This window comes from Sinohyriopsis cumingii, chromosome 16 (genome assembly GCF_028554795.1).
Source record: "Sinohyriopsis cumingii isolate HCF-2022 chromosome 16, ASM2855479v2, whole genome shotgun sequence".
NCBI classification, from domain to species: Eukaryota; Metazoa; Mollusca; class Bivalvia; order Unionida; family Unionidae; genus Sinohyriopsis; species Sinohyriopsis cumingii.
Genome location: NC_142976.1, coordinates 60,722,511 through 60,749,271, shown reverse-complemented (window position 1 = coordinate 60,749,271; position 26,761 = coordinate 60,722,511). Strand labels below are relative to the sequence as shown.

Genomic DNA, 26,761 nt, shown 5'->3' with positions numbered 1-26,761 from the left:
GTGGATATTGTGAAAGTCTGTCACGTTCATAATAGAGTTAAGGGGGATACATTTCAAATGATGACATTGGACAATATTTGCTCTCTGGGAATTTTTGGCATGACACCGGAGGTGTTCTCTTTTTCAGAACTTCGACGACTTTATTTTTAGTTCATCAACTTTCTTTTACGCAAATATCTTCTTCGGTATATTTTTGTCATTTTAAACATAGATTCCATCCCTCTGCGCAAGGAACATAACCTGATATGAAAATGTTGTTTATTCGCCAACACGCTCTGAATGTCGGGATTCGTATACAATGACTTGTTCGATTTCTCACGGTCTTCTTTTGCGATTACAGGTTGGAGTTCATTGTCCCCATTCCCAAATAATTCTGCAACGGCAGGCTTGAAATGTTCATTTTATGTCAAAAGTTTCGTTTTTAGTAGGTCTTTTCAAGCACTTTTGTTCAAACTGCGTTTTATGTTCTCCAGGAAGCTGTGTTCTAAATTTCACCCTCGTGTCTCCGTGTCTTGTCAAAAGTTTTAATATCGATAAATTGTTTGGCTCTAATTAGAAGAATCTGAGCGTTTCTTATTCCATTATTGGCGAGATATGCACGCACTGCATTAGCAGCATGATTATTGATTTATTTTCCTGTAAGATTTGATATTCCTCCTTTTGCCTGCAGTTTCTCTCGCTGTAAAATTTTCGAAACCTTGGTTGTCATTTTTAAGCAGCGAAATGGAGACAGGTCCGATAGGAGAAATCTAAAATGGTGGATGCCTGCTGGATTTCTAACCGACGCAAATTGTACACGGATTTATACAGTCTCCTAACTCATCCAATGGTAAAAAAAGAAAGTCAGACGAGGTGGGATAATATACAATACAAGCCTCTGCAGTTGCGATCTTCTTTCATCTAAACTTCCTGTTGATTCGGCCATGCTTTCCAGTGATATGCAGGATGTGAAAGGCATGCACAAAATGTCTTGCAAGACCTGCTTTAGCTGATGGAAATGGGAAACTTTTGCGTCATTAAATGAAATGTTGACTGCTCCATACTGATTATTTTCTGGACTGTATTTTCAGAACAGTTAGCACCAAGCAAACTCGTCGGTTTAATTCCTGTTATTACTTATTTTATGAATGAATATTTAATGGGTCTTTTTGCCCATTGTTTTGGCCCGTTTATTGGGTATTTTTCTTGTATTCATGCCCAATTTATTGATGGGACAACTCTCAGATAGAAAGAACGAGAGAAAGACATCAACCTGACCTCGTTTTTGCGGAAAGAGTCACTCTTGCAATGTTAGTGTTACATCACTAGTGATTGCAAAGAGGTACTGGGTTCGAACTGGAAAAAGGAAGTCAGAACCTGAAGTCTGCAACGCAGCAATTCTTTATGAAAATTAAACATCATTCAATATTGAATATTGAAAAATTACACACTATTACACATTTAAGATATATAATTAAATTGTTATATTTATTTGAAGCTAAACAACTTCACACAGTTATGTAAATTCTGAATTTTGTAAATAAATGCGGATTAAGTTACCAATAATCCAAAACTGCTTAAGAATTAAATGTTACAAACTCTTACCGAAATTATTTGCTAGCAAAGTATAATATTGAATTTGTGTTCTAATAAACTAAAATATTACTTTCTGTAATTTAAAAGATATTTTGTTTCTAAATTAATAATTTTGTAGCACGAAGTTGGTTACAAAACATTTCTACAAAAATCAACACAAATTCAAATTAAATTTAAAGAATCGAAAGACACATTATATTTATAAATTAATAATATATAATAATAAAAGATTACTGAAGCTTTAGAAGCGAGTAAAATATTTTCTAAATATATCTCTTCTCAAAAGTGAATATATTATGACACTTAGGAAAAAATCTCCAAACTATCACTAATTACATTTCTCTTATTTGTAAAAAGAAAGTAAGAACCTGAAGTCTGTAACGCAGCAATTCTGACTAGGCTGTCGAGAGCGGAGTGTATATATAGTTTATATCACTATGATACAACATTTGCTTGTCCTTAATAGGTCATCCTTAATTATAGTCATAAGTATTGAATCTTTGACATGCTTGTCAACTTGCCATCTGTGCCTAAAACAATGATCTAAGTAAAATATTTACTTACCATACGCACTGAGAGATAATGATAATTGGAGTAGAAAACATTGCACATATTTCGGTCAGGATCTCTATAGAGCTCATGATTGCTGCGTTAAAGTGATCTCCCGTACGGCACCTACTCAAGCACCCAAAATAATTTTTTTTTTTTTTTTTTTTTTACGGCATACAAGGAAGTTCCTATATTTATGTATGAGCTAGCTGAATTGGTTCAGTGGGCAAGGGCAGGAACGTGAGTTTGGATCAAGACGTACCCTAATATATATAATATATAATGCAAAGCATGACGCAGCCAAATCTTTATTTAACTGGAGTATCGCGTTTATTTATAAAAGTCCAGGAGAACATATGCTTCTAACTAAATATGCAGGTTATTGCAGACTATCGAATTTCCTCTAGCACGTGCAACAGAAGACCGGGTTCAAGCCTGCTACTAGTACAGACTCTGAAATAACAACACAAACGCAAATAGTGGAAAGATCTGGTCACAGCGTGAGGAAACCCAGCAGTTTCATACCATAGATCCCCGACATCAACTGACAGCCTTCACTATCGTAACCGGATTATAGGTAGCCGGAATGAAGTTGACCACTTGGCTTTGGCGCCACAGGTCGGACAGGGTCAGCTATTAGGTTCGGCAACTAATTGCACATTCTGAGACATAAAAGTGCCTACTCGGTTGCTCATTTCTGAAACTTATATAGGTAGGAAAACTTTACCCTTGCATCAGAAGCAGAGTTGACACTCTGGTGACAACAGTTATTCCGTTTCTCCACGTTACCCTTTCGTTCCAAAAACACATGTTCTTGGAGCTCAGATGGCTGCTCGTAGTTCCGAAAAAAACACGAAAAGCCCTCCATTTTGCATTCTGCTTCCAATAATAAATTGATTACAGTACAAAACTCGGACTAATTCAATGTTTCTCATTATGCTTTTCTTACATCAAAGGCTGGGAATGTTGCTGCCGCAAATAATTTTTCTTATTATGTACTATATGTACTACTTTTCTTTACTGGAAAATACAAGAAACACAGTATTATATTTGGTGTAATGTTCAAATGCTGTAGTTCATAAGAACAATAGTAATCTCTACTGAATGTTTTTCTGTCACAATAATACAGCTCTAACACTGATTGACTTTATTAAAGGCCTTCAGTTTTGAATTACTCAAAAAATAATGTTAACACTCATCATCTTTATTAAAATTATACAAATGTTTATTACAATCCCAAAATATTGTACAATGTCACCAAGAACTCGATTGTAATACTTTATGTTAATAAATAACACTGGTCTCCAGCCAAAATGCTTCCGAAATAAATGTAGTCAAACGTTACTGATTCTAGGTCAATGAGAACGAAAATGATGCTTAAAATTGTTGATTGGCTCTAGTTTTAAAAATATGATACTAGGTCAGCATATACGACCATTGACTTGGGAATGGCGGAGAATAAGTGAGTTATAATGGGCAAGGACATCAATTTAAAACAGAAAAGTAGTATATGGGGCCACCCTAGCGACAATGGGAATTAGCATTACAGAACCCCATGGGCCACTCTAGCGACAAGGGAAATTTAACATGGAGAAAAACCCTGGGTCACTCTAGCGACAAGGGGAATTGAACATGGAAATTGAACATGGGAATGTTACCTGGGGATCAGTGGGAATTAAACATTGATAACGTCATAGGTTTATAGGGTCAACACCTTTTATAGGGTGAAATGTATTTGTAGGGACAAAGGGTTGATAGGGACAAACATAGACATACAGAAACAAACAAATACACATTCAAACACACAGAAAAGAGGACAGAAATATTCTAAAGAAAGACTCACAGATAGAATAGAGACTCGATAAAGAAAAGTCTGTTGCATGGGTTCAAAACATTTATTCAAGTACATATATACATGGGCTCTCTGGCCTGTGCTTTGGTCTAAGCACTATCCATTAAATACATAAACATTTGAACATAAAAGAAACATATTTACGAGTTGTTTAGTTATTGACTCTAGTAAACTAATGTTTAAAATTAACGTTCACTCCTTTCTAAAATCACTTCATATGCAACGAATTTACATTAAATGTTCGTTTATAAGAAAAAGTTAAAACAAAACAAGTAACAAACAATCAAATAAGAGAAAGTTCGTGTTTGTCTCTCTATCCGTTACACACGTTGTTTAAAATCTGGTCAGCTACCACTTGTGTCCCAGCATAGATGTTTCCGATCTCGTATTCCCTGTCAGTCGTAAATCTGCTGTTACGTCCATCGTGCTAGGTACACTTATCGGTAAGCAGATCAAGAGCAGTGATCGTCTTCTTCCCATGGAGGTACAACATATGCCATATGAATAGTCACTTTTCCATCGGTGATGTCAAATTTTTCTCTCACCGACCGCACGTCTTCAATAGCCCTCAAAAGTTTGGAAGAAGTTATTTCTGCAGGTGTGCTAAATCCGAGACATACAGGCGAGTTCAAACTGTCGTGATACATAGATAGGCTCAAACGACCTTCATCTTTGACTTGGCAATGACATTTGAGTTCCTCTAACAGTGAGTCAAGTAGATCCGTAATGAAACCTGATACTTCCTCGGCTGGAACGTCAGACGCGAAGTCTTTAAATTTCACCGTGTAGGTGTAAGTTGTCGTTCTAAATTTTCTCGAGGTCGCTGTCTGGGTCATTTGGATGCTAAAATACTCCTTTAGGTCTATTGAATCCTTTCCCTTTTTGAACGCACTTTGCTGTGACGGTATGGTGGTGAAAGAGGTCAATGATGTTTGTTCCTTCTCTTTTTTTCTTCTGCGTAGAGTTATTCATCTTTCTCGTCGCTTGTCCTTGCAATGAAGTGTCGTTCTTGAAAGTCGTCCCTTTTTATACTGGGTGATATCAGCATGTCCATAAGGTAAAGTTTTGTGGTCTGGAAGTTTCACTGGTTGCACGTAGTTTGTCATGGCATTAGTACATAACAACTAAGATGTGGTATTGCATTGGTGATGTGATCGTGAGGCATAGAATCACACCCGAGTTTCTCGCTGGACTTGAGTCTTACGCTCTATACTTGCTGTTTGAAAGGATTCATTTTTGTCGATTGGTCTTGGTAGTGACAATGAACTATTGGTCTTGGACGTTGTCCCTTTTTATATGCTGACCAATATCGATGTGACCGTACGGCAACGTAAAGTGATTGGGAAGTCTCACTCGCTTCTGGTACACGATTTGATAGATTTTTTCCAGGGGTCGACTGACGATGTGTTGAGTGGGTAAACGTACAATCTTGTTCGGTTGGTGAGTGGTCACTTTAAAGTTTCCATCCTCTCCCGATTGCAAGACTTCTTTCAATACCCCAAAGTTGACCACTCGACTGGTACGATAATTCAGAGTCAGTCCTTTCACTTTGCACTCCGTGTGCACTTCTCCTTGTTTGTCCCGGTATTGGTAGCCGTAATTTTTAGGACCGCCACTCGCGAAACTTAGAATCTTGTCGTCGGGGTGTTCGTCTGTCCAGGCTCCTAAACGGTTTTCTTCGATGTTAGGGTGTTGCTGACCCGGTCGATCGATGTAGATGCAACTGTCCGTGTCAAAGTACAGAACGCGTTCCCCTAACAGTTCTAAAGCTTCGTACAATTTTAAGCGAGCGTGAGCTGTCACGTAAGCCGCAATGATGACATTTCCAAAAGGGTCGTCTTGTACAAAGTCCAGATCTTCTTCGTAATTGACCAAGATCAAATTCTCTCGAACGACGTCCACGTGTTTCATGTATTTGGTTTTGTCGTGAATCATCTGGAAGTAGCGGGAAGGTTCTGTCAAATATTCCGTCTTGGGTAAACACGGTCGTTGTGCCATTTTACCCCACAAGCAATTTAACATCACTTTGGCAAACGATCGCCTGCCTTCGTTTTTCTCGATGTGGTCTAAAGAGATGCCTTCCTGTTCATAGTATCTCTCTTTGAATTGTATTTGGTCTTCGGGAGTGTGACACCAGGAAGCATAGCCGCTGGCTTCTTGTTTCAGTTTCAAAAAGGCATCCACGTAGTCAGCGAAAATGCCTTTCTGACTGGGATCACCCTTGTGGTATTGTTGTGTCTTGGGAAAGTGGCAAATTTCGTACACTTCTAACAGTTGGTATCCCATGTCCAGAGCTTTGAACAATTCTACGCTGACCCAGGTTCCCGTCAAGGCACGTTCTTCCTGGCTGTGCTGACAAGGTTGGTCTTGGTTGCACGTTTCGGTACAAGTACGGCACAATGGAAACATCAGTTTGCCTTGACAATGGTGAGGTAAGACGGGATGGTATAGGTTCGTGGGAGGCAAAACTTTACACTTGATCAAGCCTTCGTATTGTCGAATGTTTTTCAGGTCGATGTGTTCCGTTAACAATTGCGGGTGCCCTACAGGAAAGCGACAATATTTGCACACGTAGGGATACAGCGAACACACGTCCAAGTATTTGATTTCTTCTCCTTTCTCTTCGTCGGCTTGGTACAGCAAACAGGTGGCATTGGTCCTTCCTCCGTACAAACTATCCCTCGGGTTCAGCGGGTCCATGAACTGGTAACTTTCCACGAGGCGTTTAAACTCGGGATCGGTTTTCATACGGTGATCGTACTCGTGTTCCCACATTTCCACCACTTGGTATCCTTCCTGTTCCAACTTTAGGCGCCGCTGACAAGTGTCCTGGTACAAGTCCTCCATGGTTCGTTGTAAAAACTGATTTTTAGTGCTACGATCAGGGTAACAGACGGGACATCCGTGAAATAAGCAACCGTTAAACTCGTACACGATCTTTGGGTTTTCTAAGTCCCAGCCATCTACCGAATACGTTCCGATGGTCTTTTCACCCCCTCCGTTGCGGGCATGCTGAATCCATTTGTTTTCCTTGTCGCACAAGTAATGTAACCAACGTAGGGCTTTGACCGAGTATTGACGTTTGACAAAGTTGGTCGTTTGAGGGCTGATGACAGCCACGGTGTTTTCAGGCATGAATCGTTGTCGATACACTAAGGAACACGCTTTGGCAATGGTGCAAGCTTCTTTCAAAGGATCGACCCCTCCGTGTTCCATGAACAGTTCTCGAAATTTTCCACAGCAACGCCGTAAAATGTCCACGTCGGAACGACAATACTTTAGCATTTCTTCCTGAAAGTCGAAAGGGTCCGAGGCGTGAGCCTGGTACCAAGCGTAGAAAGCTTCTCGTTGTTCGGTACGCATGTTGTCGGGGTCGTAATAGTGAGCCTCAGGTAAATGGGGTAGAACGGCGTGTTGATTGGCTTCCGTATTGAAAAAGTGTGGAAAGTACCCTTTAGCCATTTCTGTCATTCCAAACGTTTTAGGCATTCGACTGAAAGGCATGGCCAAATAGCTCATCGAATCTTTAAACTGTACTTGTCCCACTTGCATGAAAATGATTTTGGCTCCGTTCAAAGTCACTTTAGGACATTCGGTGCCATGTTCCGTATAGACAAGGCATACGTGTAGACAAGGCATACGTACCAATAGTACCAAGGCACACGTATGTTCAGGGAAAAAAAATGTCACATTTGTCATCACATCGTGGACTTGAAACACCAATGCTACGTGCAAAAATACCAACCCCAACCAGAGAAAGAGGATGGTCACAAGAAGAAAAGCAATTTCATCTTTTTCGATTTCGAATGCATGCAAGAGACTGGCATTCACATTCCTAATTTCTGCGTGGCTCATCGAGCGTGCGAGAAGTGCATTCAAGAACCTATCTTCAGTCATTGCCCTAACTGCAGCAAGATTCCTGGAGGACGTGAAAAAATCTTTCGGGGACCGAACACGATAGCCGATTTCGCTCGATGGGTCTTAGACCCCATCGACAAGACGTGGAGCCAAGAGGACATCGAACGTTACGGAGATTGTCATCGTCATGCCACGGTGATGGCTCACAATTTCTCCGGATACGATGGACAGTTTCTTCTCAGATACTATACGGAACATGGCACCGAACGTCCTAAAGTGACTTTGAACGGAGCCAAAATCATTTTCATGCAAGTGGGACAAGTACAGTTTAAAGATTCGATGAGCTATTTGGCCATGCCTTTCAGTCGAATGCCTAAAACGTTTGGAATGACAGAAATGGCTAAAGGGTACTTTCCACACTTTTTCAATACGGAAGCCAATCAACACGCCGTTCTACCCCATTTACCTGAGGCTCACTATTACGACCCCGACAACATGCGTACCGAACAACGAGAAGCTTTCTACGCTTGGTACCAGGCTCACGCCTCGGACCCTTTCGACTTTCAGGAAGAAATGCTAAAGTATTGTCGTTCCGACGTGGACATTTTACGGCGTTGCTGTGGAAAATTTCGAGAACTGTTCATGGAACACGGAGGGGTCGATCCTTTGAAAGAAGCTTGCACCATTGCCAAAGCGTGTTCCTTAGTGTATCGACAACGATTCATGCCTGAAAACACCGTGGCTGTCATCAGCCCTCAAACGACCAACTTTGTCAAACGTCAATACTCGGTCAAAGCCCTACGTTGGTTACATTACTTGTGCGACAAGGAAAACAAATGGATTCAGCATGCCCGCAACGGAGGGGGTGAAAAGACCATCGGAACGTATTCGGTAGATGGCTGGGACTTAGAAAACCCAAAGATCGTGTACGAGTTTAACGGTTGCTTATTTCACGGATGTCCCGTCTGTTACCCTGATCGTAGCACTAAAAATCAGTTTTTACAACGAACCATGGAGGACTTGTACCAGGACACTTGTCAGCGGCGCCTAAAGTTGGAACAGGAAGGATACCAAGTGGTGGAAATGTGGGAACACGAGTACGATCACCGTATGAAAACCGATCCCGAGTTTAAACGCCTCGTGGAAAGTTACCAGTTCATGGACCCGCTGAACCCGAGGGATAGTTTGTACGGAGGAAGGACCAATGCCACCTGTTTGCTGTACCAAGCCGACGAAGAGAAAGGAGAAGAAATCAAATACTTGGACGTGTGTTCGCTGTATCCCTACGTGTGCAAATATTGTCGCTTTCCTGTAGGGCACCCGCAATTGTTAACGGAACACATCGACCTGAAAAACATTCGACAATACGAAGGCTTGATCAAGTGTAAAGTTTTGCCTCCCACGAACCTATACCATCCCGTCTTACCTCACCATTGTCAAGGCAAACTGATGTTTCCATTGTGCCGTACTTGTACCGAAACGTGCAACCAAGACCAACCTTGTCAGCACAGCCAGGAAGAACGTGCCTTGACGGGAACCTGGGTCAGCGTAGAATTGTTCAAAGCTCTGGACATGGGATACCAACTGTTAGAAGTGTACGAAATTTGCCACTTTCCCAAGACACAACAATACCACAAGGGTGATCCCAGTCAGAAAGGCATTTTCGCTGACTACGTGGATGCCTTTTTGAAACTGAAACAAGAAGCCAGCGGCTATGCTTCCTGGTGTCACACTCCCGAAGACCAAATACAATTCAAAGAGAGATACTATGAACAGGAAGGCATCTCTTTAGACCACATCGAGAAAAACGAAGGCAGGCGATCGTTTGCCAAAGTGATGTTAAATTGCTTGTGGGGTAAAATGGCACAACGACCGTGTTTACCCAAGACGGAATATTTGACAGAACCTTCCCGCTACTTCCAGATGATTCACGACAAAACCAAATACATGAAACACGTGGACGTCGTTCGAGAGAATTTGATCTTGGTCAATTACGAAGAAGATCTGGACTTTGTACAAGACGACCCTTTTGGAAATGTCATCATTGCGGCTTACGTGACAGCTCACGCTCGCTTAAAATTGTACGAAGCTTTAGAACTGTTAGGGGAACGCGTTCTGTACTTTGACACGGACAGTTGCATCTACATCGATCGACCGGGTCAGCAACACCCTAACATCGAAGAAAACCGTTTAGGAGCCTGGACAGACGAACACCCCGACGACAAGATTCTAAGTTTCGCGAGTGGCGGTCCTAAAAATTACGGCTACCAATACCGGGACAAACAAGGAGAAGTGCACACGGAGTGCAAAGTGAAAGGACTGACTCTGAATTATCGTACCAGTCGAGTGGTCAACTTTGGGGTATTGAAAGAAGTCTTGCAATCGGGAGAGGATGGAAACTTTAAAGTGACCACTCACCAACCGAACAAGATTGTACGTTTACCCACTCACCACATCGTCAGTTGACCCCTGGAAAAAATCTATCAAATCGTGTACCAGAAGCGAGTGAGACTTCCCAATCACTTTACGTTGCCGTACGGTCACATCGATATTGGTCGGCATATAAAAAGGGACAACGTCCAAGACCAATAGTTCATTGTCACTACCAAGACCAATCGACAAAAATGAATCCTTTCAAACAGCAAGTATAGAGCGTTAGACTCAAGTCCAACGAGAAACTCGGGTGTGATTCTATGCCTCACGATCACATCACCAATGCAATACCACATCTTAGTTGTTATGTACTAATGCCATGACAAACTACGTGCAACCAGTGAAACTTCCAGACCACAAAACTTTACCTTATGGACATGCTGATATCACCCAGTATAAAAAGGGACGACTTTCAAGAACGACACTTCATTGCAAGGACAAGCGACGAGAAAGATGAATAACTCTACGCAGAAGAAAAAAAGAGAAGGAACAAACATCATTGACCTCTTTCATCACCATACCGTCACAGCAAAGTGCGTTCAAAAAGGGAAAGGATTCAATAGACCTAAAGGAGTATTTTAGCATCCAAATGACCCAGACAGCGACCTCGAGAAAATTTAAAACGACAACTTACACCTACACGGTGAAATTTAAAGACTTCGCGTCTGACGTTCCAGCCGAGGAAGTATCAGGTTTCATTACGGATCTACTTGACTCACTGTCATTGCCAAGTCAAAAATGAAGGTCGTTTGAGCCTATCTATGTATCACGACAGTTTGAACTCTCCTGTATGTCTCGGATTTAGCACACCTGCAGAAATAACTTCTTCCAAACTTTTGAGGGCTATTGAAGACGTGCGGTCGGTGAGAGAAAAATTTGACATCACCGATGGAAAAGTGACTATTCATATGGCATATGTTGTACCTCCATGGGAAGAAGACGATCACTGCTCTTGATCTGCTTACCGATAAGTGTACCTAGCACGATGGACGTAACAGCAGATTTACGACTGACAGGGAATACGAGATCGGAAACATCTATGCTGGGACACAAGTGGTAGCTGACCAGATTTTAAACAACGTGTGTAACGGATAGAGAGACAAACACGAACTTTCTCTTATTTGATTGTTTGTTACTTGCTTTGTTTTAACTTTTTCTTATAAACGAACATTTAATGTAAATTCGTTGCATATGAAGTGATTTTAGAAAGGAGTGAACGTTAATTTTAAACATTAGTTTACTAGAGTCAATAACTAAACAACTCGTAAATATGTTTCTTTTATGTTCAAATGTTTATGTATTTAAATGGATAGTGCTTAGACCAAAGCACAGGCCAGAGAGCCCATGTATATATGTACTTGAATAAATGTTTTGAACCCATGCAACAGACTTTTCTTTATCGAGTCTCTATTCTATCTGTGAGTCTTTCTTTAGAATATTTCTGTCCTCTTTTCTGTGTGTTTGAATGTGTATTTGTTTGTTTCTATATGTCTATGTTTGTCCCTATCAACCCTTTGTCCCTACAAATACATTTCACTCTATAAAAGGTTTTGACCCTATAAACCTATGACGTTACCAATGTTTAATTCCCACTGATCCCCAGGTGACATTCCCATGTTCAATTTCCATGTTCAATTCCCCTTGTCGCTAGAATGACCCAGGGTTTTTCTCCATGTTAAATTTCCCTTGTCGCTAGAGTGGCCCAAGGGGTTCTGTAATGCTAATTCCCATTGTCGCTAGGGTGGCCCCATATACTACTCAGAAATGACTAAAATACATCTTTGACTGGATGTCTGAATAGATCTATGACTGGGTTTGGACAGTACTTGTTTTTTTTTAGGAAAAACAATGAATGATGGAATCTGAAGCTGAACAACAACTGAGATACGCCCCTTTATGCCCACTACTGTGGTTTTCACGTGAAATCGCTTCCGAATTATATTAATATTTCACGCAAAATTAGAGTGCTTTGCACTCCAGTATACCTGACAGTCACATAAAATTTACTGTAATAACCAATCTAAAAAATCCACCTTGCTAAAGTCAACATCAGACATTTTATATCCTAAAGCAAATGTATTGATCCTATCAGAGCAGTATATTTTATCATAAAAAGTACTGAGACCAGATTTTATAATAACATCAGTCTCAATTTTATGACAATTTGATTTTATTGTCCTCATTTTTACATAGCTAGAAAACCCGTCTAGCGCAGCCTTATAATTATAGAATCCTATCCCCTTACCGACTACATTTCTTTTTATTCCCCTAGCTCGTTTCTTAACTTTGTTATCTGACAGTTTTAGACAGTACATTTACAATGCAATCCGATGAACTCTACCATAGGGGAAAAAAAGTTTGTCTCATCTTTCAATTTTCCTATTACTTTTTTATATTGAGGTTGCATTATAATCCGCTGTTTTATGATAATATTAAAGATCAAACAGCTCTCAGTTATCATAAAATTCTTGATAAATATCTCAGATTCTATCTTGTACATTAGGAAGTCAGTATCTGAAAATAACAGCTCTGCATTAACCCTAAGAAAATCGTAATGAAATCGGTACATTAACCGCTTTGATGTCTCAAGTACTGCCATACCGAGATAAACTGGCATATTCAACTTTAGATTTGTCATTCTTTGTTGAATGGCTGCTAGATTTTCATAACATATTTTGATACTAACAAAATCATCAGATGCTATAAGTTCATTACGACGTTCCACGTTATTAACGATCTCAATATTGACTCACTTTCTGATATTTTCCATAGTTTTGTCAAAGACGCTTTTATTTATGAGCTTGAAAAAAACATATTTTTCCAATTCAGTTTTCGCAACTGCTCTTCGGCTAATATTAATGTTCATATAACCTTTCATCGAACATGACTGATTAAATTTTAGCACTCTATGAACTTTTCTTAATACCAGACAATGATCAAGTGCCTCTTTAAGATTTTTATAATGCAAAACGTATCTCCGTTAGTCAAGCAGATTAGGAACTAGTTTGTAAACAACTGAATTGATTGCAACATATTTACCCTGCGAATAATTTCTCTGCTCATCAGATAATAAACTCTAGTCGATAGGCATTGATTCTGGACAAAATGGATAATAATTATGCTTATGATGAAGCTCAACATGATAGTCAAGATAACCTTCAATAAAACAATATCATCCATTGTAGTTTTATGTTTCATCAAAAAGCTGTTTTGCACTGATCCACCTAAGCCGACCGACTGGCATAGACTCCGACACGCAATAGCCAAATAAGTTATTGGCATCAAAGATAAGATATAAAACGTGGTGGAGCTGTCTTATCGTAGTCGTGTAAATACTTATTATTGGTCTTGGCATACTTTTTTGTTATGACACTTATTCCGCCTCGGATTCCACGATCTATAAAGTTGAAAATATCCCGGCATGTTAACAATTCCAGTTTTATTTTTTTTCTGTGTTTCATTAATGCATCCCAACTTAGTCCGGGTGTTGAATAATACCAAGTTTGGTCAAGTCCGTAGTTATAAGCACTGACATCTCTGAAAAATTAAAATATATCTGCGAGCAACAGTACATCTGTGATAAGATGCAAGTCATCACAATCACTGAAGTCATTACAGCCGAATGAATCCCGCATCTATCTAGCATGAACATAATGACGATCACTGACACTCTCAAGATCTAACCTAGAATAAAACGTATCTTTGTCAGGTAGACAGGTTTCATCAACTCTGCTCCAATCATCAAAATATTTGTAGGGGAAAACACCTTTTTTGTGCATAAACTGTTAGTAGTTTCACCGAAATATTCAGTCGAATTATCAAACTTACCGCAGAGTTTTACTAGCTCGTCCAGCAATACAGTCATAAACTGAAGACTATCAACAAATCTTATCTTGCCTAGTGTTACTGACATGTACTTTTCAGCGTTATTAGGAATACACTTTATTTTATCGCTGTTATCAATTTTAGACGGTTTATTATATCTTTATTACCGAACGCTTCAGCTCTAATATGAGAATCATATCCTCCGAAATTGTGAAAGACAAAAGGAACGAAATCCGGTGCAGTATATTTTAAAATACATTTCTCATGTGCTGGACCGCAATACGTTCCAGTTATATGACTGTCATCTTTTGCGGGATCGTGAGGCAAAAGCGCCCTCTCACAAATATGACATATTTCTGCTGCAGTAAAATCAGCTTCTTGTTTTATTGGTAGCAGTTTCATGTTTGTTTTTTGTCTTAGCGCGTAACAGCAGGATAAAATCAATCTCATTGATAAGGTTTCTTAGAAACCAGACAGCAGGATTTGCACCAAGATAAATCTTTATTGATTTTGATAGACATTTATCAGCAGCACAAACAACTATATACGCCTCTCCGCAATGAATGCTCTTGTATTTTTCTTGTCGAATATTTATCAGGGTTATTTTCTGCACCTAGCACTGGAAGCAGTATAGACTCGAAATTTGAATATATTAGAAAAGGAACTTTCATCTTGTGTCTGCAATTTATAAATTGTAGCATTGAATCATCTTTGCCAGGCATATATATCTTCTGTAAGTTAGAGCAGTATTCGAGATGTCTATCGAGCACCAGCTACGATTTACAGCCGTGCAAGAACTTGAAATAAAAATGTTTTTTCTTTATGCTTGTTATAACATCCGAATAGCCCTTTAAAGTTTTTATATCCACGCGTAATCATTTTTATAAAACAATAAATGTACTGTCTGCTGACATGCACATTTGCTATTGTATATCGGGTGTATTTTAAATCATCATCGACACCAACCACGTTAACCCCACCAGGTAACAGCTGTTTATTTTACTTTTCAAATTATGATTATCAGCGACTGGAAATTTAATCCCGCTAAAGTTTAAGTTGTTACATGACCAGTATAATTTGATACTCGACAAGGATGCTCTCGTGCAGAAAATACGCTGCTAATAGTGCCAATTGAAAATTGAATTTGTCATTACATTTTAAAATATACACAACATTTCGAGATTTTTTTTAGTTGTCAGCTCGACATATTAGCTACCTCTCAATTGATTATATTTCATAGTGTGAAACAGTATTTCTGTTATTTTCTCAAATTTCCAGCCCGATCATGACGCGTACTCATCTATTTTTTCCATAATTTCTTATATATTTCATCTGACAGCAATGATTAATCTGTCCGTATTATAATTCGACGAGATCTAGATGTAATATAACGATCGGCAAATTCCTCACGTTACTGAGCGAAAAAGTGCCCTGACGTAGGCGTTTGATTGATAAGCCTATCCTCAGCTTTTTATTGTAATCCCTGAGATATATTTAGATTAGAAAACTGAATATGGAACTTGCCTATAATCTTTAGACCCTTATGCGTGGTAAGCTCCGAATCTGTCCGTAGCACGCTAAACACTGAATAGGGATTGTATTTAACGATAAAATTCGCATACTTCTGTTCAGTTTTTTTTCTTCATTATTCATAAACAGCTTAACAGCATCACATAACAGGTTTATGTTTAAGATTGTAGTCCTGGCGATATTTGATATTTCATCTGACATTTTATTACAGTAGATTATATGAAAGTCCTATGTATAAGAGACGTCCTAAACAAATTTGTTTTTCGCGAAAAGATTGTCAGATCATTACTATGATATTGATTGTGATACTGTAAAATACAAACATGAATCACAACAGGATTTAAAGAATCAGAGTTTTTACACTTAGAATTTGTTCTAGAAATGTATCTATTTCCTGTGGTTAAGGATAAATTAGCTTATGAACCACGTATAGTACCTCAAGACGAGCACATTTATGTAGCAGCAAACATCACTGTACAGTGTAGAATATCACCTTGCTAATAAGACTAAAAAGTTTAATTTTACTGTCACTGAACGTCAGATATTTAGAGAGATGTCAAAGCTATTTATAGATCGTGGGCATTTAGAAGTTTATGGTTGTCAAAAAATATAAAATTTGATATTATGTTTGGTGGGATTATTAACCTGATGGGAGCGTGCGCACTAACAACACGAGGGCAATATTTTATATCATTGTGCAGGCCAGTGAAATGTAACTCTGTCCATTTAAAATACGAAAAGATTTATAGTGATTGGATTGGATCGCTGGGTGTTATACGATTTAATTAAAGATGTTTGATTTCACTAGTTGGTATCCAGCTGTTAAAACTGTCTCCCTAACATACTCCATTTGACCAAACTTCTTTAAGCTCTTCTTGTTATTACTCGCTCGATGATGAATATACCCTGATCGTAGAAACTTGCAGCAATTTCTTCTCCCGCTGAATATTTCAGCTTATACGTCACACGTATTGTTGTTAAAATGTTATCCACAACGAATACTTCTTAGGACCAATTTGGAGTGAATCCTTTTTCGAATTTTTTTTTTACTAGTGAAATGCTAACTTTATAACCCACGTTATAGACGTGTCTTCTGCACATATTATCGTTCACCAATACTGGATTAGTAACTGCTTCTTTGGGTGACATTCCAAGTATTTTATGTTAAGTGTTATTAAAATTCGACACAATCTTTGGCAGATCATCAACATGCCTGTTAGTGTTTTTGGCTGTGGGTTGTTTATATATCTTTTCTTTTAGCGTGCGATTAACTCGCTCGACAATGACACTTTTCCCTTCATTGCCTATGATATATTTGGTGATGACGCCTTGTTCAAGAAACGGCTAGAAAAGCTTATTTAAAAAACTCTGCTCCTTGATCAGTTCATACTTTATGTGGTTTTCTTTCTGTGCTGACAATAATACCTAACATAGCATTAGTTATAGTTATACTGTTTTATCTGTAACTAAACGCATATTTACTAAACATATCAACTACATTCATAAGGTATCTTTTGTTGTTATTGTACTTAGCGAGTTATATCACCCATATTCCATCAACCGAATTCGCGACAACGTTTCGTAGAGAAACCTTTATTGTCTGGTCTATGAAGTTGAGACGCGAGCGCCTTCAGTTAGAGAGCACTCTGCGGCCCATTGTCATAAAGTACATTTCCTAGTCCGGACTGAGGCGCATGCTCCTTGCTAAACCCGAGTTTATATTTCGCTCCAGTGATACCTTTCACTAGCTTACGATCCATTCGCTCTCTTATTCCTTTAGGTTCCTTATCACCTAGCTCAGCAAGCATAATACAGTCGCGATTAGATTTACCATTTTCGTTCTCACGGTAACATATGTCATGACGCATTGCGATTTCATAGACCTCATTGGACGGCTCTTTTTCCGGGTTTTGGAATGTTATTTTTATCAAGTTGTTTATCGAGCGGATTCCAAGGCCCTGTATAACGAACGATGACATGGCAGGGTCCATCCTTTGCATGGTTTCGGTAATTTCCCAATAAACTTGTGAATATCTAAGTCGGATTCGATTACAGCTTGCTGATTAGAACACTAATAAGAAGTTAGTATTTTATTTTGCTCGAGGTACATATCGTAGTCAGCTTTATATTTACACGATTTGCTTGCAAACTGCCTTTGAATTTTTGTTATGATTTAATCATGGACTAAGATAACATGAGGAGTTATTGGCATTCCCTGATGCCCATGCGATAGTGAGTCCCGTTTAAAAAAAAATGCTCTTTTTCCTGCCATAGGCGCCACATATACTTTTCAGCATTAGTTTATTTTTGCATGTTGTTTCCATGGTTTTGTCTTGTATTGGCCGTTTTACTTGTGTACTTCGGGCAATACGTAGTCATTTTTATATTTGCTTGTTAGATAATATTGCAATTTGTGCCGTTTTCCTAGTTTGGTTTATGTGTAATTTGTAATATGAATTTCAGAAAATCACATGCGGACGGAGGTGCTTATATCCCAGCCATTTGTTTGATAAATATCACGCAGTAATATCCACAATCTGCATTTCCATCTGGCTGAAGTTGATCAGAAGAGTAATTGATTTTGTTTTGCTTGGACAATAGCACGTACTGTTATATTACATCACTTAGTGGCAGCCCAAACAAATCAAAATAGTTGTTTATAAAAAGAGCTACCCAATGCGTGCCAAATCCATCGTTGAAATTTAGAATATTTATTACAGAGCTAGTTGCTAGATCTCCAGGTCGAAGTGATAACTCATCTTTTGAAAATAAGCCTAATCTTTAGAAGCTCTAAGCGCCTTACAACATTAGACAACACCTATAAGATAAAAAAAAACAAAACATATAATAATATTATTACAAAAACAATCACCATGAAATTTAAAAAAAAAACATTAAAAAAGAAAAAACATGCTGAGAATATTTCAGGTAGAAAACATTATTAGGTCTTTAAGTTTTGTTTTGCAGTCGAAAGTGAGTTTTGAGAGCACTCTTGAATGTGATCACTTTGTCTTTATGTCTAAGGTCAGTAGGCAATTCATTCCATGTTTATGGGCCCTGGTATGCAAAACAACGCTGTCCATATGACTTTGTTTTCATAGTGGGAATAATGAGTATACGATCGTCTGAAGAGGAGCGTATCATGCTGGTGTATAAACATGGTTGAGGTCGGATAGGTATGTTGGACTAGAGTCCGTCAGTGAAACGTAGCACAGAGAACAAATTTTGTGTTTGATTCTGGATCGAATGGATAGCCAGTGTATGGTACAGAGCATCGGGGAGGTGTGCTCTGATCGTGGTACTCTAAGTGTGATCCGAGTAGCTGTGTTTTGAACTGTTTGAAGTTTTTGAAGTAGATATTGAGATGAACCAGACAGAATTGAGTTACAATAGTCCAGTCTTGAAAGTACTAATGAACACACAAGTGTTTTAGTGGCATCAACTGAAAGATATGTGCGAATGGAGCTGATGCGTCTCAGCTCAAGATATGCAGCCTTGCATATGCTCATGACATGTTGGTGCAATGTGAGATTACTGTCCAGAGTAACACCTATGTTTCGTAATGATTGTGTCAATTTAATGATGGTGTTGCTGATATTTATTGTTTGAGGTAAAGGATGTGAATGAGAAAGTCTTTGTGTTGTAATCAGAATGGCTTCAGTGTTATCATAATTCATCTGCAGCTTGTTACATGTCATCCATGATTTCACATCAGAAATGCACCTGTCTACACCTTGGATGGTTGCATCAACTTCAGTAGGGTGGCTAGATTTGTATATTTGGATGTCATCAGCATACAGTTGGTGAGACACTGGATGATGATCTAAGACAGCCGAGAGTGGCTGGAGTGTATTCCATTTGCAGACACAATTTGTGTCCTGTTGGCCAAGTAGGACTTAAACCACAGTAAGGCTGTATCATGAATGACAAATACATACTGGAAACGGTGAAGTAATATGTCATGGTATATCGTGTCAAATTCTGCAGACGAATCAAGGAGGGTGAGAACTCTAATCTTTCCGCTATCCAGAGCAGAGAGAATGTCATTAACTACGTTTAGAAGAGTAGTTTCAGTACAGTGGCAAGGGCGATATGCAGATTGTATATTGCTGAAAAGACTGTTTGAATTCAGACGAGATACAAGCTGGGATACAACAACCTTTTCTAAGATATTTTTGTATGAATGGGAGATTAGAAACTGGGCGGTAGTTCTTAAATCGTTATGGTCTAGTGTTGGTTTCTTCAGCAGATGCTTTACAATGGCAGTTTTGACAAATGATGAGAATTCCCCGGATGAGAGAGAGAGGTGATAATAACATCAGTGAGTGAAGGCAATACTGGATCTAAGCACTCAAGCAGCAGTGATGTTGGAATTGGATTAAGTTCATATAACTTTGGTGCACTCTCACGATTGTACATACGAAATCCATAGAGACAGGTTCAAATACTGCTAATGGTTGCCGCTCAAATTCTGTATCCCAACTGTATGGTGACGACGAGTCAATTGACATTGTGGTGTCAAACTTATCTATAATGGTTTGTACTTTGTCACGGAAGAAATTTGGAAACATGTCCGGAAGGTCGACTGGAGAGAAGGTATTTGGAAATGGTGTAGATTTGTTTCTTGATATTAGCTTGTTAGTAATCTCGAAGAGCTCTTTGCAGCTAACTTTCCATGATCTTAGTAGTGTAGTGCGCTGATTTCGCTGCATGGACTATATTTGTGACATTCTTCTCAGCGGCTTCATAGATTTGCTTATGAATAGTGAGTCTGGTGGAACGCCAAGGCCTTTCATCTTTACGACAGTCTCTTTTAGCAGTGAGAAGCTGGTCCCTAACACTGCTTTACCATGGAGAACACTTTTGAATTGATACTCTGCACTTTGTAGCTGGGGCATATTTGTCGAGCAATGAACGAAGGCAGTTATCGAGTTGTTCTGCTGTAGGAGGTAAGCAAGTTGTTAGGTTTTCTTGGATGTCATGCATTAGTTGTGTTCTATTTATCATACAGAGGTTTTTTTTAGTAGCAGATAAAGGTGGAGGGTTAGGGACTGATAATTCAAGATGGCATATAATGCAGAGGTGATCTGGTGCAAGTTCATGGGATACCAGGGAGGACCGTAGAATGTTATCATCAGGTCTATGAAGAATCCAGTCTAAAATGTGACCATGTATATGGGTGGGTTGGTTAAGTGACTGTTTTAGGTTGAAAACATTAATGGAATCTATGAGTTTTGATGTGTTTGGGTTTCTGGGACAGTCAAAGTGAAAGTTGAAATCTCCAAGAATAATCAGGTTGCCACACAGCGAATTTCCATACTCCATGTGATTCGGAAACTACTTCAAAAAGAGAGATTCAGTCAGCTTGATTTTTCTACTAGGAAGAGGGCGATATAGGCAGAAAAATGGACTGACATTTGCTGCAGTGTGAGCGTGGTTTGGACTAGTTCAAAAGATGTGGGGTCGAAACTGAATGTTGTGGTGTGGTTAAGACGTTTGATCATGGTGTTCTTTGTGATGACAGCAATTCCACCTCCACGAGAGTTACGGGGGAACGACTTGATGGAGTAACCAGTGTGTGTTAGACCCGCACTCTTGGGCTCATCGCCTGATGTTTTTAGCAATATTTCTGTCAGGAAAAAGACGTCAATATTCTGGTCGTTGATAAAATTAACTATTTCTGTGCGCTTTTGCTGTGGTCCTACTGACTGGGAATTGAATAATGCAATACTCAGAGGTATATCGTGGATAGTTGACACGAAGGTTGACGAATTAATAGGGATTTGAATTAGGTTATCTAAATTAACGGTCGAATTTTTGAATTGTTGAGCCGGAAAGGGCATAAGGGAGATAACTGGAATTCTTCTTCCTGATCTACGCCGGCCAGCTTTGAAACAACGTTTCTTTTTTGGCTTATGTTTACATTTAGTTATGACGAATGTAAACATCTAGTCTGGACCACAATGTAGTGTGGAGGGCCAAAGAGGGGTCATTTAAAGCAATTAATGAGGTCCATCATATCATAAAAGGGTTGACTGGCGAGTGTCACGTGATGGCGGTTTGTTCAAATGGAAGTTGTAGCAGTGGAGCAAGACAGCTGAGAAAAAGTCTAATTGTTCTCGTTTCCAAAAAAAGGAGACGAAGAAACACATACAAACTGAACAGCAAATACATAATGAACACAAAAACGTAGACGAAGACAGGCAACAAGCACAACTATCATGAAAAGGGCTAAAATAAAGAACAGCTGCATCAAGCCGGTTAAGTTTATCTAAGCTACTTCCTGGTACCGGGTAGCATTAGTCCTCTCCCACTACAAACTCATGCAGTTTACTAAAATCGAATTAACGTCTGCGACGTAGAAAAGCTTATTCGTTACCATATGATGAGCTCAACAAACTAGCTGAAACAAGGAAACACTAGTTTCTTAAATATCGTAAGCTCAAAGACACATTTGTTAAACGTCGAGTATTTCGTGTGCTAGGCATGGACTACTATGACAAAAAGGCGCTGTTAGATAATAGTACAGACACTAACTTGCTAACAACAGCGTATCTAATTCTAAAAGACTCTCTCATGGCGATAAAGAAAAGTATAACGTATATCACAATAATACTGCACTAAACGCAATATCAAAAATTGAGCATAGGAGTGAGTCATATGATGCTGTCGAACGAGATTTTTTTTTTATTCAGGAGCTTGCCGATATCATAACTGTAAAACCTAGTAATGATCAAAATTATGAAATATATAATAATTCTAAACAAAATCTGCGTTGACAAACTATAAAATTTGAGGCTGGAAAGTTACTGACAGAAGCAAAATACAGAAATATTAAAGAATTGATTGCTGGATACCTAAACCAACCTGTCAGCGGAAGATATATATATATATATATATATATATATATATATATATATATATATATATATATATATATATATATATACAAGCAAGCAGATATTCGCGGTCTTTTGAGTTATCCAACAGCATATTCAATTCTCAGCCAATATCTTAAAAAATTTTAAGCGGGAACAGTGATGTTATGTTGTTATTTATATCGATGAAACAGAAGGGTATTATCCTGATAGAGTCAATGATGCTACTGAAATACCAAAAAATTTAAATCCCCCCATTTTTGTCCTCAGATCGCAAAGTCTTAACATATATCAGATATGATGATATCTCATCTGAAGTGTACGATAAGTGCATAGCTTTTCTTGCTGACTCTAACAATTCAAAATTTAATGCTCTGATCGATAAATCTTCCGCAACCATAAATACATAAAAAGACCCACGTTTACAATTTATGAATAAAACTATAATACCTACCAAATATACATAGACGTAAAATGCAAAAACTTAAATATCTTGGAAACAGTAGCCATTCAGCTGTTTTAATTCTCATATTTGAATTCAGCACATCAAAATCCATACTAAAAAGCACATTTTATCTCTAAAGCAGGCTACTTCTAAAAAATTGTAGACCAGTGTTATTTCGTCGCGTCTTGAGGCATCCGGATGGTGAAGGGTGTAATTTCACAGGACTGGTTTGATCAAGAGCAATGACTGTGGATCATGAAACTCAACTGTCACGTTTCTGAATACAATCAGACCTGGTTTATTTTCGGAGGGAAGGAGTGACGTGGAAAAACTGACTACAGTTATCACCGTAGTGGTCAACTTTACATCTAGTGCCATAATAAATTTTTCCTATTTATGTAAATCTCGCATGCAAATGTTTTACCCAGCACATGTAATTAGTTGTAGAACCTAATATCTGACCCTGCCCAACCAGTGTCTCTGGCCGATTGGTCACTTTCATCCGTGCTAGCTGTAATCCGGCTACGATAGTGTTTCCCAGTGCTGTCCAACCTTTTTGACACCATGGGCCACTGACAAATTTTTCTTGAAGCCGAGGGCCGTAGCAGAAAACTTAAAAGCAACGAGTATAAAATTAATTCACCTTTGTTTACCTGGTTAAGAAGATATACTATGAATGAAGGGCATTTACTTTTTGTTTTACATAAATGAAAAACAATTGCTCGAGGTATGACGGTCTATTTTAAATCTGCCCAGTTGGCCGCATACGGCCAGTGGGCCGCAGGTTGGACAGCACTAGTGTATGCTGTCAGTTAATCATTGGGTTTTCTACGCTCTGGCCAGATCGTCCCACTATTTGCGTTTGTGTTCTTCTTTCAGAATTTATACTAGTAGTAAGGCTTGAGCTTGACTTATGTTGCACGCGCTAGAGAAAATACGATAGTCTGCAACAATTTACATATTGAGTTAGAAACATAACCTCTCTTGGAGTTTTGTAAATACACACGGGGCTCGAGTTAAATAAGAGTAATGGTTGCGTTATGCTTTGTATTATATGTAATACGATACGTGTTGATCAAAATTCACGTTCCTGCCCTTGACCACTGAACCAATTCAAGTAACTGTATAAATATAGACACATCCTTGTAGGCCGTCAAACATTTTTCAGCTGGGTGTATGAACATGTACCTCACAGGCGATCACTTTTTCAAGCAGCAGTCATGAGCTCTTTAGAGATCCTGACCGGAATATGTGCAATTTTTCTCTTCCAAATAGCACCATCTCACGGCGTGGAGGGTAAGTAAATATTTTACTTGCATCATTTTTTTAGGTACGTATGGCAAGTTGACAAGCATGTCAAAGATTGAATACTTCTGACTACAGTTAAGGATGACAATCCACTTTTAATGGAAAACAATGTGGACGTCATTAATACGACCGAAGTATTTGTGATTTTATTGTATTCTGCCGTAATTAATGAAACGTCGTCACCGATCACCTCTCCATCTAATTCTGACACGTTAAAAATAACAAAGGTTTTATGACAACGCCAATCACTTGTAAGATGCTACATAATTAGAGCCAGGATGAGTCCTTACAGTCGGAGCGACTCTCAACACATGACTGGTTGTCACTGACTATGATATACAAAATCAGACTGTCATATTTATAGCGGAACGCTTCGGTGGCCAAAGTGGTTAGAGCGCTTGTTTCGGTTGCGGGTGGTTGCGGGTCGAACCCAGCTGAGTCGAATAAAGACTTATAGAAACGGTACTTACAGCTGCCTCGCTTGGCGCTCAGCATTAGGAGGTTAGTGTTCAGACTGGTTGACCTGTTGTCACAATAATATGACTGGGTGGGACATGATAATACATGATGCTCCAGCGCTAGGCATTCTTCGTTAAACCTACGTTAAAAATCCAAATTACGAACACACACAATTATCGAGAATTGTACCCCATTTTCGTGATATATTCCAGTACACACCGATATTTCACTGTAGTCTTAATCTTCAATTTGCAGTAACAATTAAATCCGTCGTTTTGCATTTTCCGCTTGCGTACTTGCGACAATGGCGACACATTAAGTATGCGTGTTAGACTGAAATGGTGATCTTGCAAAGTCTGATATTTTAACAGGTGACATGAATAGTAAACCATGGAATGTGCCATCAACTGACTAAATTATGCACATATTTAGAAGGAACATGTCCTTTATCTAGATTATTTATCACATTTTAATCTAGTTTCCCCTTTTAACTGTCTATCATTGATTGCATAATAAGCATGTAAATTAACGGACATACACCTTGACCGTCTATCATAGCATACCTAACAAGCAGGTAAATTGGGTCTCTTCTATTTATCATCTTAAGACCTGGTGGTGGATTTCCACAGCAAAATAATTCGGGATCTCTATAGCATACCGACCCTGTAAATATAAATACTTCGATCTGTGTAGTATACAGACCCTGCAAATGAACATACTTATGGATCTCTGTAGTATTTAGAGCAGATGGCCTAGTGGTTCGAGCGTCCGCCTCGGAAGCAGAATGTTGCGGGTTTGAATCTCGGCACAGTCATACCCGAGACTTGTAAAAATGGTATTAACAGCTGCCTCGTTAGGCGCATTAAGAGGTTAGTGTTAGGACTGGTCGGCCTGGTGTCAGGATAATGTGACTGGGTAGGACATCGTTTTGCGTGTATGTCGCATGATGCCCCAGTGCTAGACGTCTCCATAACTGCCACACTGCAGACATTGTAGCGATATGAATGAAAAATTGTTTAAGCGACGTCACAAATCCAAATCACACTCACACATTCACATACCAACCCCCCAACCCCTAATAAAAGCTATTAAAAACCCATTCACAGTATAGCTATCAACATTTGTTTAGCAGATTCTTTGAATTTCCGCTCAATATTTTATTTGCAAACAGCTTTTCTTCCCTGGCTGCTTGGAAAAATGGAAACATGTTCAAGAAACGAACTCTGAAAGTTGAAAATCAATGAGCGGAATGAGTTACGTGAATGCAAATATCAATCACAGATGTTTCAGGTTTTTGTTTAGTTTTCTGTTTTTCTTACTTTAATTTTATCTTTTTATTGGGGTGGGTGGGGAATAGGGGCGAGTGTACGGTATTTCAACAGATGAAGGTGATAATGTGCAGAGGTAAATAAACCGCCATGCCCACGGACACACGGTGGCAGCCCATTAGAAGGCATGATTCGAATCCACATTTTTCTGGTGGTTAATCCGTTAGGCTTACCACTGATCCACCGAGGATTGTCACGCATATATGAGTCCTCCCGAGTGGCGTGGGTAGTATGTTTGGGCTGACAGGACGAGACTTTCGGTATGGTGTTGTTTATCACGACAGTGGTGGTGAGCTAGATGTGAAAGGCGGTGGATGTGAAAGGCGGTGGAAAATATTTGTTTACTTCAGATTTCTAGGTATTCGAACGTATTTGACCCTAATAAACTAAAGACAGCTTTTGACAATGGTCTCTCTGATTTGATACCCATAGAATCACGTATACAAAACAAATTAAAGTTTAAATGTGCTAGAGTTTAAGAAATACATACCTGGATAGATTACCCGGTACACAGCTTGGCAATTTGCCTGGGCTAGTTCGTGAGAACTTGTAAACACAAAAGATCATTATATTTTGAATAAACCGTTTTGGTATCTAATTGTACACATTTTTAGACCGTTTTCAAACTCAGACGATTACAAACTTAATTCCATTATAAATGTTCGTTGTAACTAATATCTTAAGAAAAATGAGACAGTTCTGTGTCAGAGTATACATAAAC

General features: G+C 38.9%; 1 protein-coding gene across 2 annotated transcripts in view; it reads left to right on the top strand.

Annotated features, from left to right (window-relative positions):
• The window catches only part of LOC149780536 (uncharacterized), a 72,855-nt gene that overhangs the window by 8,515 nt on the left and 37,579 nt on the right, over nucleotides 1–26,761 (top strand). The window contains exon 1 of one of the 2 annotated variants that reach the window (XM_089937549.1): nucleotides 23,922–24,241. The exons of the other annotated variant lie outside the window; for it this stretch is intronic. Coding sequence (XP_089793675.1) covers nucleotides 24,166–24,241 — 76 coding nt within the window. The 5' untranslated portion in view covers nucleotides 23,922–24,165. Of the gene's footprint in view, nucleotides 1–23,921; nucleotides 24,242–26,761 lie in introns of those variants that run through there. 2 annotated transcript variants of the gene reach the window in all.